The 14525-nt window shown below is 32.3% G+C and overlaps 1 protein-coding gene across 4 annotated transcripts in view; it reads left to right on the top strand.

The window, feature by feature from the left end:
* Positions 1-12931, top strand: part of FBXO8 (F-box protein 8) — a 55479-nt gene extending 42548 nt beyond the window's left edge. For 3 of the 4 annotated variants that reach the window (XM_015139520.3, XM_078001605.1, XM_078001604.1), the window contains 3 exons: positions 8079-8197; positions 10144-10340; positions 12301-12931. In XM_015139520.3, the coding sequence (XP_014995006.1) occupies positions 8079-8197; positions 10144-10340; positions 12301-12488 (504 nt within the window). In that variant the 3' untranslated portion in view covers positions 12489-12931. 4 annotated transcript variants of the gene reach the window in all.
* The last annotated feature ends 1594 nt before the right edge of the window (positions 12932-14525 follow it).

The raw sequence follows: 14525 nt of genomic DNA, 5'->3' as shown, positions 1-14525 counted from the left end.
GTAATGATTGTTACATTTAATTGATAGTAGTAATTTACTATTTAAGAAGTACTTTCTTATCTATCATATTGATCCATCCCAGTCACTAATGTGGTTCTTTTCGGCAATACTAGAATTCACAGATGTGGTTCTTTTTCTGTTTGAAGCTATTAGAACTAATTAAAAGGGGCTTTTAATTATTTAAAACTTCAGAAAATTAGGTTCATGTTATTTTGTTTGCCATTGCTTTTTCTTTCTTGAAAAATAAGCAGAAAGACCTGTCCTATATGTCCTTTGTGTTTTCTCTGGACTCCATTGGAGGGAATATTTATTTTTATTTAGATTTTCCTTAAACCATCATTCTTTTATGTGAGATTTTCTGTTGACATCTTTTAACTGCAAACAATTTCAGGTGTATATATCTCTGTCCTTAGCAGTTCCTCAGCATTCTGCTCTTTAATATGTTGAAAAGTCTTCCATAAATCATTCTAGCTGAAATCCTTGCCAATTCAAACAATGTTTATACATAAACTGGTTTCATATTATATGAAATTGTAAAATCAAAACTGAATAATAGGACTCTTCATTATCCTCCAGACAAAATACGGTATTATGTTTCATAACTAACTGAGAGAACTGGCTATAGGATACTGGCACTCTCTCTTCACAACTGTTAATTCTCCCACTTCAGTGTGGACAGTGTGTGCTCTCTGTTCCTACTCTGGAAGAAAGAAGACTGAAATCTGCTATTCAGACTTAAAATTGACATCAAAATTATCTTTACATTTCTTTCCCAATTTCCATTGCCCCCTTTCCTCTTAGTTCTATGTAACGCAGAGCCTTCCAGTGAATAGCCTAGTTACAGGTTTCTCAGTGAGAGGAAAACTTAGTACTCTTATAATCTTTCTATCTAGGACAACTTTTAAAATCTGGGCATAGTTTTTACTTTAGTCTTTGAATCTAGTGATTGTATTAGGAATAACTGTTGTAATATTTATAGGCAGCTTGATAAAAGCAATGCATGACATTTCTGTTATGTATGTGCTCAAGGTTGCCGTTAAACATCGAAGGTCATGGAAAATTACAGAAAGTAGAAAACATTACAAAATTTAGTGGCTAGAATGAAATGAAATGACAGGATAAAAACATAGACATCTAGTCTTAAACATACTAGTTAAGAAATCTGCACTTATTTTACTGCAGCCAAAAAGCAGGGTGTTGATTTTTTATTTGCATAATAAATATCCTCAGATAAATTATTCTCAATTATCCACATTCTCTGGGGCCCGCCCTCCCTTGACTATAGAGCACATGTTCTCTGATTAAATAGGGAGAGGGAGAACTTCTGTACTGATACAAATTAACAGATTTTACATTTACCTTAGCAATTCTTAAAACACTGTAGAAAAGAAGAAATAGTATCAGAGCAGTGATCTTAACCACTGCTGCTGCTATTTTCAAACAAAACAATGTGGATGTTCCCATTTGACCTACAGAAGTGCCAATTAATTTTTACTGTTAATAACATATATCACTTAATTTTTACATTATCTTTAGTTTGAAAATGTTACATTTCAGTTTAAATTTCATTGTGGTCAACTGTATACTTGAAAAATAATATATTCAGTTAATTTCACTGGTTAAAATGTATACTTGAAAAATAATATATTGGTTATGTTGAAAGAAAAGTTAGAAATCTAGATTGAGCTATATTGTTTCAGGATTTTTATTTTTTTTAAGTCTTCAAAATGTTTTTTTTTTAAAGAAAATTAAATGCAGTGTGCATCTGGCTTTCTATTATATAATGGTCTAAGGACAGTTTGATTACCTGAAAAGTAGTAGCCATTGTACTAGATTTTACATTGTATACTAGGACAAAATTAAACGCAACTTAGCAAATCAAATTTTTTTCTACATTTCTTTACTAAGTTGTTCTTTAGGAAAAAAATTAAGGGTACTCCCTAGTATGTGACAGTTTTTTTTTTTTTTTTTTTTTTGAGACGGAGTCTTACTCTGTCGCCCAGGCTGGAGACAGTTTTGTTTTATTAGTGACACCAATAAAACAAAACAAAACATCGTATAACTTTTATTGACACCAACTGTTACACAATATATGTGCCAGGTGTCTGTGCCAGTAGACAGTACTTTCAGTACCAATAGTCAGTACTTTTTCATTTGGCTTTGCACGTCTAATTTTCTAGACAGAATTCACTGTGTTCCCAAATATATATTTACGGATTCTGAACATATGTATGGTAGATTTTGCTTAACCTTAACAAGAGATGGGTTGAATTCACATTAACTTCACCTAGATTCTCACTGCTACTTGGCTCTCCTTTAGTTTATTCCCAATGAATTCCCAGTCATATCCTGCATCGTTGTTGATAGAAATCTTCACCACTTTGCCCAGGAATCCAAATCCGCCCTCTCTTTTCAGTGCTCCCCAGATAGTGAGTGCTCTCTAAGAAGGAAACCAACATGTCCTTTGTTTTCTGCTTTTCATTTTCTTACTGTAGCTGTCTCCGAACCAGTGTTACTGTGCTGTCCCCCAGGCTCATCATTATTAACTCCAGCAGTATTTTCAAACCCTCCCCTGCTCTCTTGGTCAGCTTTGCTGCCCCTGCAGCACAATCTCCTGCACATCAGTCTTTTCCTGTCTCCATTGACCTCTCTTTTTGTCTTCTGACATGATTAGGTCGAAATTATCTTGAAAAAAAAAAAATACTTTCTCTTTTTTCCCTTTAATTTCGCCATTTTTTCTTCCTTTGTACTAATATATTTTTCAAGTGAGTGGACAGTGCTCAGTTTCCTTACCTTGAGCTCGTTCTTTCGTTTTCTTCTTGGATTTCAGCCTCTGCTACAGTGTGGAAAGAGGCCTCTTGAAAGTCACTTCTTTCCTCCCAGTCACCAAACTCCGCGCCCTCTTCCTGTTCTAGTATCCTCGAGCTGTTTGAAAGAAAAAGAAAACTAGCTGTGTTCCTTTTGCTATGCACTTAGCCCACTAAGATTTTTACTGATTAGGAAACTAAGGCTCAGGAAGATTGAGTAGATTGTTTATATTCATATCATCGTTAAGTTGCAGAACCATGGCTTGGTCCCTGTCCTAAAAATGATGCTCTTTCCATCATACTGCATAATTGCACTAGACACCCTGTTCTTTAACTCAAAGGCTCTTGGCCTCTGGAACATTATTCTATCCTTTTCTTCATTACTCCCTTACTGATATTTCTTATCCAGGATCCTGAATCTGTATCTTCAACCCTCACTTTTAAAATATATCCTATTACATTACCAGCTACCTACTATGCCTTTCTAGTTATATCTGTCATCACCTAAAATTCAACATTTCTAAAAGCTAACTCATCACTGTTTTCTTCAAATCAATGCGCTCTATGACTTTTTTTACCTATTATTTTCTGTCAGTCATTTCCCTCTTCATCTAAGCCAGAGCCATCAGCTGTCTTTCACTTTTCACTGTCACATGGCTTGATAGCCAGCATATTTATCAAGTTATTTTCATATATGTAGCATATTTCTAGTGCTTTTTCATATGTTCAAACCTGGACAGTGGTACAGCCTACTATCTATTTATTGAGTGCTCTGCTGAATGGCCCACTGTCTAATTTTTCTTTCGTTATTTCTCTTTATATTGCTGCCAAATTCACATTGTAGCCCATTGCTTCATCAGGTTTAAAAGCCTTCAGAGGCTTCCAGTTAGATTTAGGATAGAGAATAAACTTCTTACCCTAAAATACAGCGCTATTTCTGTCACTGTCATAGTCTGGTTGTAGACTTACTCTCCAACCCAAAATATTTCCCCCTCCTTCCTAAAAATAGTCTTTAAAAATTTTATATTACTTTTGCTCATATAATATAGTATTAACTGGAGCATTCTTCTCCCGTGTTCTCCTCATTCAGAGCTGTCTAAACCCCTTACGTTCCTTGTCTAAACCCCTTACATTACTTCAGTCTAATCTCTAGCAGGAAACCTTATCCAAATGTCCTATCCCATAGTGACTTTTTTTCCTTTCAGTGAACTACTGAAACACTTTTCATAAGCATTCATTTAGATTTTCTTCTACTGCCATGTACTATTGATGCACCTTGGCACAAGTGTGTATTCTAGATGTTTATGTACATGTCTTATTGCCACATATAAACTTAAATTTTCTTAGGGCAAAACTGTGTTACACTACTCAGTGTCTATCACTGAATACCTTGCCTATCACACCTTGTGCTTAATATATTTCAAAAATAAAATGTAGACAATGTTAATGTATTAGTTCATGTTTTAAAAAACATTTTAAAGCAGATATATATATGTAAATATGCATAGATATACATATATCTATTTTACAAGCTAGTCTTTAGGCATTCATGTTTCTATCTAAATGTAAAGTGAACTGGATACTTTTTTTAAAAAAAATCAAATGACTATGAAATTTATAATTAGTAGCATGAACATTATTTACCAGTTTATTTTCCCAAGAAATATGAGGCCTAATATCTATTTTAATAAGAGGAATTTTATTTACCCCACTGTAACTATCCTTTAAAACTTTTTTTTTTAAATATATTTTGGCTAATAGTTTCCTTTCCCCTGACAAGAGCTGATCTCTGTGCTTGGAGATAACTGAGATCAATCATGATAGTTTCAGCCCATTATAGTACTGACACCATCATGATTCATCTCAGAGTTATCTGACAAAACTGTCTCAGAATTCTCCTCACATGCAAAAAAAGGAACTACATTATGACTGCAACAATTTAGATAATTCTAAAAGTTGAACAGAGTTGCAAATGGGAGTTAAAATGTGTATAGATTAAACAGTCAAATTTAAGTAGTTCTGAGTTTGAAGCTTAATCTTATTTTGAAAATGTAAAAACAACAACAACAAAAATTGAATCAAGCAAAGACAAATGATTGGTCTTTGAACAGCTCAACTGAAATTACAAGGATTCCCTTCCTTATGTGGTACTAACCTGTCTGCCTATAAGTGACATTTCCTGACTTGACTTCTATACTCATCTAGGATAGGGATTTGTAACCTGTGCTCCTTAGATGGAATTCAATTTCTGTTTTAAAAAATGTGTACTTGCATTATTCTGGGAAGAAGTTCTGTGACTTTCCTAGTACTCAAAAGGGTCCATAACCCCCCAAAATAGCTTAACATCTTCACTACCACTACACACATCTTTTCTCTTGTCCTTGTGACACAGCCTTTTAGATATCCTAAAGTCTTAATCTTTTCTTCTTTCCTAAGTATGTCTTCTTCTCTGACCTAATACTCCTGCATCCCTCAGCTCTTTCTTACATAACATGAATTCTACACCCTTCAACAATCTCACTGGGTCTTGATTTCCTTTATCCAGATAAGTCCTAATTTGTCAGTATGCCTCATAAAAGGTGACACACAAAATTGGAAACTTTTATAGTCAATTATGTAGACTATACTGAGCTACAACCTTCCTTCTTTAGAATACTATATATATATTAATCTAGACTCATGATTTCCTTTGCATGTGAGACACTGCACAGATGCCCATGCACATACACACTGCTCTGAGTTCTAGTCCTGACTAATCACTGATATGCTATGTGGTCTAGGAGTTTCCCTACCATTCTTCTAAAATTTTACTTTTAAAAATGCTTATACCACTTACTAAACAAATGTATAGTTATTCAACAGACCTCATGCTGTGGTATTTTTTTATATTTAATTGTAGGTTGGTGTGAAAGTGATTGCGGTTTTTTGACATTACTTTTAATGGCAAAAACCCGCAATCACTTTCACACCAACCTAAAATATAAGAAGATGAGAATTTGGATGACTTCCAACTTGCTTATTAGAGACAGTTATAATCTGGTCTCTTGTCTTTTTGTATTTGTTATTCCTTTACCATTCACTTTGGTAGCCCTTCTAAAGTAACCTTCCTCTCCAAAGGAATCCCAAGCTTGAAGCTGATGCCTCTTTTCCTCATAAAACCAATAGAGTTGGCTTATTTCAAACTGTGTTCCCAGTTTCCAGGATTGAATTTAACAATTCTTTGTGCTCATGCCTGCTCCTATGTATTTGATTGATTTGGGAGAACTCAGGTTAGATTAGATGTAAAATTCTCAACATGTGTTTTTTATAAAACAGAATATGGCTAACAGTGTATTTTTATGATGTTTACATGAGGCAAATACCAATGTTCATTTATAACTAAGTATCACCAAATGATATTAAAGTGGCATAGATTACATAACTAGAGAATTAGATATCATTAATATATAGTATTAGTAGGTTTGTTTATTTTGTACAATTTTTAAAAAGTAGCTTAGCATTAGTTCTACATCTCAGATACTGATTTAGGTATGAATAAAGAATCTATTAAATATACTTAATTGACATTGTTTTTAATCATTTCAATTAAAGTTAAATACTGGAAATAATTCTAAAATATTGTTACCCTTCTACACTGAGGAATTTTGGAAGCAATTAAACCTGACTTTTGCTAAGCAGATTGAGTATACAGTCAACTCTCGATTATTCAAACTAATGAAGGAAAGGATAGAACAAACATTAATGGTTTTCTAGTTGCTGCCCCCTCGGACAGTTGATGAAAGCCTCATTCCAAAGAAGTATTTTGGCTTTCCATCTTATCATATTACATTTTCTAGTCCTTGTATTCAGGATTTAGTCTGAAATACAGGTTACAACAGAGTTGACAAGAAAGTTTCACGTTACCACATTTTGCTTTTCTTCATGTACATTTTTAAAATCAGTGCCTTAGCATTGCTTTTGTATTATTAAAATTCACATGAAAATTTGATCAAATTGCTAGTAGGCTATTATGTTGATGGCTCATAAAGTTAGTTTTATATAAAAAGCCTTATCTTTGAATTACAACTTACAGATAATTATAACCTTTCAAAAGCATTACCTCGTGGTACCTAACTACTTAAAAAAAAGTTTGCCGTAAAAGTTTTATGAGAACGTTTTTATCTTGAAAAGGTTTTTATAGATATTCTTCCAACTTTTAAAATTCTTAATGTGTGTAATATTTCTGAGTACTATGTAAGTGTTTGTAAAGTGAAGAAATGCCAAAGGAATTTATGTGTGAAAACATTATGTTGTGTGTATATAATACGTCATTTTCTCTACCAATTAGCGGCACATAGTGTGCTAGTATCCAGACATAAGTATTCATGGGAATGCATGTATCTGGATAACTGCAAGTTGAAATAAACCCACCTGCCTTTTATTTCAATAACTGCACATTCAAATCCAGCTAAGACATTTATTTGAATGTGACCTCTGTATATGTGAGAGAATACTGTTTTCAGCATTTGATTTTTTTTGTTGGTGGTGGTGTTTTGTTGTTGGTGGTTTAAATCTAAAGTAGGTAAAAACTTATGGGTAATGCTTCTCTGGAAAACTTTGCATGCAGAGAAAAGGAAATTCAAAGATAAATTCTATGAAAAACACTGAATTGTTTTGTCTTAATATGTTTTCCCTCAGTGTGTATTGTAGCTAGGTTCTTGTAGAATATAGCAATGTTTAAAGCCAAAGTAGTACAACCTATAAATTAGCCTGGAGTTGGGCCTCCTTTAAGTTAAATAATTTAATATTTTTCTTCTAGAATAAAATCACTAGTTTTTCATTTGGAGTATTTTTTTAATAAAAAAAACTATTTCCTTGAAAGGCATACTACAATATATATGTGAACTTTTAAGAAATCATGTGTTCTATTAGACATCAGAAGTGTTTGTTACAAAGCTTGTTTTATGTCTGTATTGTGGTTTCATCTGCAGCCCCCTTCCCCAAATTAGGCCATATTTCTGTATAGTTAGTTTTACCTGACATGAGCCAGAAAATTAAATAAGATTTCTTTAACAGTCTTAACTTTGAATTTCCTGCTTTTCATTGCATGTAAACTATCAACCACAAACAATAATTTCAGTCCAAGTTCTAGCTTGTATTTTGCATGATAAAGCTACAAAAAGTCTATTAATACTGGAAACAATTTATAGCTACTCTTCTGCTATTGCTTAATTGTTAAAATATATAAATAAAGAGCAATTTTATTTATGTGGACTTGTCTTTCTGCTTTAGGGAGTGAACTACTTTATGTCCAAGGGTATCCTAGATGATTCGCCAAAGGAAATAGCAAAGTTTATCTTCTGTACAAGAACACTAAATTGGAAAAAACTGAGAATCTATCTTGATGAAAGGTAAAGACAAAAATTAACTTTTCATCCAAAATGAGTTGAGTAATGTTTTTGATGAGTTAAGTTTTACTTTAATACTGCATAATAATCATCTGGTTGCAAAATTGAGTAAAGACAGGGAAAAGATTCCTATATCTCGTACATCATTTCTTTTGTGAGCTTTAACTTGTTGATGAGGAAGTTACCATTTTAAAAGTAAAAGTCCACACAAAATGGAAGCCCAACGTCTTTGTAGTAGCAAACCAAAACAAAATATTTTTCAGGAATCTGCAACCCTGATTTTTTAAAAGTAGCCATAATCTAAGTGTTTATATTGGTAAAAATTCTGAATTACGAAATTATCCATATAAAAAAGCTAGTACAAAGACAGATTATGGTCATAAACCCCAAATCCTAGGGATATAAGGTATATATATTTGCATGTAGACACTATACAGAAATGTCATGTTCAAGTGAGAAAATTATGAAAATGTAACATTTAGCAGTGTTTTACACAGAGATGATGGTTAGTATGCTATTCTGATTTGATAGTTATTCATTTGTACACTTTACTTTTGGTTATTAATGAACTTAAATTTTGGGACAACGTTTTGATGCCACATAACTGAACCACCATTTTTAAAATTATAGCTCTCATGCGAATCTAATGTATGGCTTCAAAATATGTTTACCTTCATTGTAATTCTCAAACTTTTGTATATCTCAATATTTTTAAAGAACAATCTGTAAATGTTCATAATATTCCAGAAACTTTGCTAGAGTAGTAGTACATGGATGATTAAGATATAATCCCTGTCATCAAGAAGTTCATAGTCCAGCATACTGGTCATTGAAACATGTAAAGATGACATCATTAAGTTTTTTTTAAATCTTTAAGTACTAAGTACCTAAGGATAGGCAGGGGTTTTTTTCTTTCTTTTCCCTTTCTTTCTTTCTTGTTTCTTCTTTTTTTTTTTTTTTTTTTTTTTTTTTTTTTTTTTTTTTGTGAAGGACCAGATCTTTTTGTAAATATTTTAGGTTTTGTGGGTCGTATGATCTTTGTCACAGCTACTTAAAACTCTGCCATTCTGTGGTGAAAGCAGATATAGACAATACATAAACTAGTGTGAATGTGTTCTAATAAGCTGTATTTACAAAAGCAGGCAGCAGGCCAGATTTGGCCCAGTTGCTGTAGTTCGCCTATTCCTGTTATATGCAATTGGTAGAAGTTGAAGATAATGATCATATAATCATGACTGAGTTCAATAAGAATTGAAGGCCATTGTAACAAAGTTTCACTCTATATTGGAATGCTAGTGATTTTTTTAAAAAATTACATATACACACACAAATATTTATATTATAGCAAATAAGCTAAATGTATATCAATGGGATTGTTGCGTCCATTAAATAGGATACTGTGAAGCCACTAAAAATAACGTAGGTGGATCTAGGTATAAAGATATACAAAGCTGTCCACAATATACTATGTGAAAAAAGCAAAAAAAATTCTAAAACAATATATAGCGTATGTAGGCATTCTTAAAAGTCTGTGTAAATAGTTTTTACCTCTGAAGATGTGAATTGGTGTAGGTGGAGACTTTCATTACTTTCATAATTTGAAAAATAAACAATTCTATTGCTATTTGGATTTAGCCAAGAAGACACTTAAAAATAAGTTGTTCGTTTTAATACTAGAGAATTCCTTTTTTTTCATTATAGAGGTAAAATTAGGTTTTACCTTGTTTGATTTTGTTATAAACTACTCATGAGGGATTTCAAAGTTAACGTCTTAAATAATCATACTTGGATTTTTTTAATATTGGGAATTATGCATACTTCTGTAGGACTAACTGATCTAGTAATCAATAATAAGGTATTTTTATCCAAAAAATGGAAATTTGTTATTTTTTTCTCACCGTTTTTTTAATGAAGAAAAGTTAAAGCTGTGCCTTTTTTTCTTTTTATAGGAGAGATGTCTTGGATGACCTTGTAACATTGCATAATTTTAGAAATCAGTTCTTGCCAAATGCACTGAGAGAATTTTTTCGTCATATCCATGCCCCTGAAGAGCGTGGAGAGTATCTTGAAACTCTTATAACAAAGTTCTCACATAGATTCTGTGCTTGTAACCCTGATTTAATGCGAGAACTTGGCCTTAGTCCTGGTAAGAATATATATATTAATAGTACATCACCCCATGCCCACTTTTAGGTAAAAACAGAGACATACGAGACATTTGTCTCACTGTGGGGAAAAATATTCTCAGTAATTACAAATAACTTGTTTTACTGTTTGTAGCAGTGACTACTTCATCATTTATGTGAGCTTAGAAAAAACAGTTTGTCATAGCTATGGTGTGCGTGTGTTTGTGTGTATATAAATACACAAAACTATGTATACATAGTCATTTATATTTTTTATATATTACATAAAAATTTATATATTACAAATTTGTATATATTCAAATGTCTATTGGACATGCATATAGACACATATATATAGACATATAGGCATTTGTGTATATACATTTGTTACATATGTCTGTATGTCTATGTATGTATATATAGATATTTGTATATATAAATTTGTAATATATATTTGTACATATGTATATATAGACATTTGTACATATTTAAATTTGTAAATATATATACATTTGTATATATGTTTATACATATATGCATAGACATAGCTATCATGCATGTATGTGTATGTGTATATATGTATATATACATATAATTTCTTAGAATACATATAATACACATATTACATAGAATGCATATACATAAAATATGTATGCAATATAAGCAGTCTTTTTCCTTCCAGATGCTATCTACTGTGATACTCTTTGATTCTACTTTCCATTAAAACAGTATATGTGTGTGTATATATGTGTGTGTGTATATATGCACACAACTATACACATATATACATACATGTACATATATATTCACACACACACATACTGTTTTAAGAAGAAAGTTAGACTTAGCTACATAAGTTCTTTAAGAAACTATTCTTGTTTGGGTGTTAGGTATTTCTACTAGTCTAATTGAAAACTTGAGAAATTATTTTTAAAGCTTTTAATAATCTGCATATCATAGGTAGCACCACTTTTCACTAAAATTTGTTTTTAATACAACTGGTTTTCATTATTTGTGTGTACTTCTATCTATATGTGTATGTTTGTGTGCATAGGATATAGCCTGAATCTCCTACATATTTTTTCAATTGGTATAGCTTATCTTTTCATATCAAAAATTTTATTGTGCTTATCTTATTAAACAGATATTACAAAACTGTTCCTGTCATGTGAAATTTGTTGAGCATGCTTTACATGACATAATGTTCAACTTGGCTTTCTTAAGACTGCAGGATTCCAAAATATCAGCTCCATAGTAGTAGAACTATCATGATATTTGTTACTATTTTAATATTAAACATCAAATATTACCCTAAGCATATATAAAATCTTGTTGCATGGTGCTCAGGTGTAGCAGTCTTTTCTCTAAAGATTTACTTTAAAAATTAACATGTAAATTCCACAGACCTTTATAACATGTATCTTAAATGAGAATATTAATAATCTTTTGAGTTATTTACATTTTATTTTCTAGTACCAGATTAATACGTTTTCTTGTCATTAAAGATGCTTTCCAATTAAATTGGGTTTTTGTAAAAGCATTCTATATAAATTTTTTTTAGAAAGAGGAGCTAAATACTGACAGTACAAATGTATTTTATGGATGTTTGAATAGAAATATCACATTTGAAAGCAAAGACAAAGTAAAGGCAATTCTAAATTTTTTAAATCTAGAATGAATTTTTACTGTACACTCCTAAACTGTTCTAAAGTTATTTTGAAATGAAGGAAATACATGCTTAATTAGTATTAAGATAGGATGATAACCATCCTGGTTTGCTCAGGACTGAGTTTCCCAGGATGACACGACTTCCAATGCAAAACTGGGAAGAGCCTAGACAAACTGCATGGACTAGTCACTCTGTATTTATGAGCTAATCTTGATCTCTTGAAATTATCAACATTTTTGCCTTACATTATGTCCTTGGAATCATATTTTGTAAACCAACTAATAATTTGAACTGTTTCTTTTTCCTTCCAGATGCTGTCTATGTACTGTGCTACTCTTTGATTCTACTTTCCATTGACCTCACTAGCCCTCATGTGAAGAATAAAATGTCAAAAAGAGAATTTATTCGAAATACCCGTCGCGCTGCTCAAAATATTAGTGAAGATTTTGTAGGGCATCTTTATGACAATATCTACCTTATTGGCCATGTGGCTGCGTAAAAGCACAGTTGCTAGGACTTCAAGTTTTTACTTCAGACTAAAGCTACCCAAGGACTTAGCAGATATGGGGGTTACATCAGTGCTGGTCATTGTAGCCTGAGTATACAATCAAGCTTCAGTGTGTAACCTTTTTTTCTTTTGCCATTTTCTATTTTAGTAATTTCCTTGGGGAACTAAATAATTTTACAGAATTTTTCCTAATTTTGTTTATCATGTTTTGCACAAAGCAGAGCCATTGTCTAACACAGCTGTTAAAGAATGATAAACTGACATTATACTCTAAAAGATGGTGTATTTGTGCATTAGATTTGCCTGAAAAACTTTATCCATTTCCATTCTTTATACAAATACCATGTAATGTGTACATATTTAACTAAAGAGATTTATAGTCATAATTATTTTATTGTAAAGATTTTAACTAAAGTTTTTCCTTTTCTCTCAAACTGAGTTCTGAAATTTATTTGATTCTGATCTGAGACTATTCTCTTCTTAAAATTAGATCTGACTTCAGATAGAAACCAATACCAGCTTCCTTTTCCTTTAAACTTTGAAGAGTGTTGATTTGTTACTATATTACTATGCAAAACTGGCAGTTATTTTTATAATATAAATTTATAATTTGTTTTTTTATTTTAAAAACTGGGTTAATCAAGTCTCAGTCAGTCCTTTAAACCATTTAGGATTTTTTAAAAGATCAAAATTTATGATTTATATTCATAGGAATAAAGTAAAATATTATTAGAACTCTGGTAAATGTTTGCTTGTTTATATGTGGTGTGATTATGCAAACTTTACTATTTTTCTAATCTTGATGATCCCTGTTCAGAGTCCATTGAAGAGATATTGTGAAGAACAGTAAACACTCGTTACTCATTGGTTCAGTGAGTATCTATCCAGGGCTTTACATGTGTTAACACTGTGTGAGGTACTAGACATGGGCCCTGCTCTCACAGATAATACATAACTGGGTACTGAGAAGAAAAAAATCTGCTTAGTGGAGAGCAACTATATGAAGTAAATAGTTAAAATATGCAGCATTAGAATGATAGAGAACAGTGTATTTATATGGTGAGTTAAAAGTGACCTCCAAGTAAAACGCATAACCTTAGGAATGAAATAGTATGTGATGGGATGAGCTGCTAGTTTAGAGGAGGGAGTTGAGGGAGTTAGAAACTCCTTACTAGAGATATGGAATCCTGGCTTCCTTCCAAATCTGACCCTTAGTCAAAAGTGGTTGTCAGTATTACAACTGGAATGTTGTACTACAGATTTTTCAAGGACAAGACATACGATAATCAAATTTTGAATGTCTGAGGGACTTTTAGACTGATAGTAAATGATTTCTAAGATTCTGAAGCAAATATCCAAATCATTTTACATGTGCATAATTTTGAATTCCATGACAATTCTAATTTTTAACTTCAAAACTGCTTTATTACATTTCAAAAGACAAAGGGTGGTGATAACTATTATTTAATATCGTGCCTAGTTTCCGCTGATTAACACTTTGTCCTCTCCCTTCGTCTACCTCCTTCTATTTTTCCTTCTTTGTTTTTCTTCATACCTGTCTCTTACCATCCAGTTCTCTCTGCTTCTGGTTTAGCTTTTATCTCTTCCATTTTTTGTATCCTCCATTTCCTAACTTTTTTTCTTTTAACCACTTTATTTTTCTACCCTGACCTGATTATAAATGTGGATTGGCAATATTTGCTTTTCCAACATTTTCTTAGGAAAATTCCAAATACATAGAAAAGTGGGGCCAGGCACAGTGGCTCATGCCTGTAATCCCAGCACTTTGGGAAGCCAAGGTGGGAGGATTGCTTGAGCCCAGGAGTTTCAGACCAGCCTGGGTGACATAGCAAGACCACATTTCTACCACAAATTAAAAAATTAGCCGGGCGTGGTTATACACACCTGTCTGTAGTCCTAGCTACTCAGAAGGCTGAGGCAGGAGGATGGCCTGAACCCAAGAGTTTGAGGTTGCAGTGAGCGGTGATTGCCACTGCACTCCAGCCTAGGCAACAGAGTGAGACTCTG

The sequence above is a fragment of the Macaca mulatta genome, chromosome 5 (genome assembly GCF_049350105.2).
Source record: "Macaca mulatta isolate MMU2019108-1 chromosome 5, T2T-MMU8v2.0, whole genome shotgun sequence".
Classification (NCBI taxonomy): Eukaryota; Metazoa; Chordata; class Mammalia; order Primates; family Cercopithecidae; genus Macaca; species Macaca mulatta.
The sequence above is the reverse complement of the archived record's forward strand: the minus strand, read 5'-3'. Positions and strand labels throughout refer to the sequence as shown.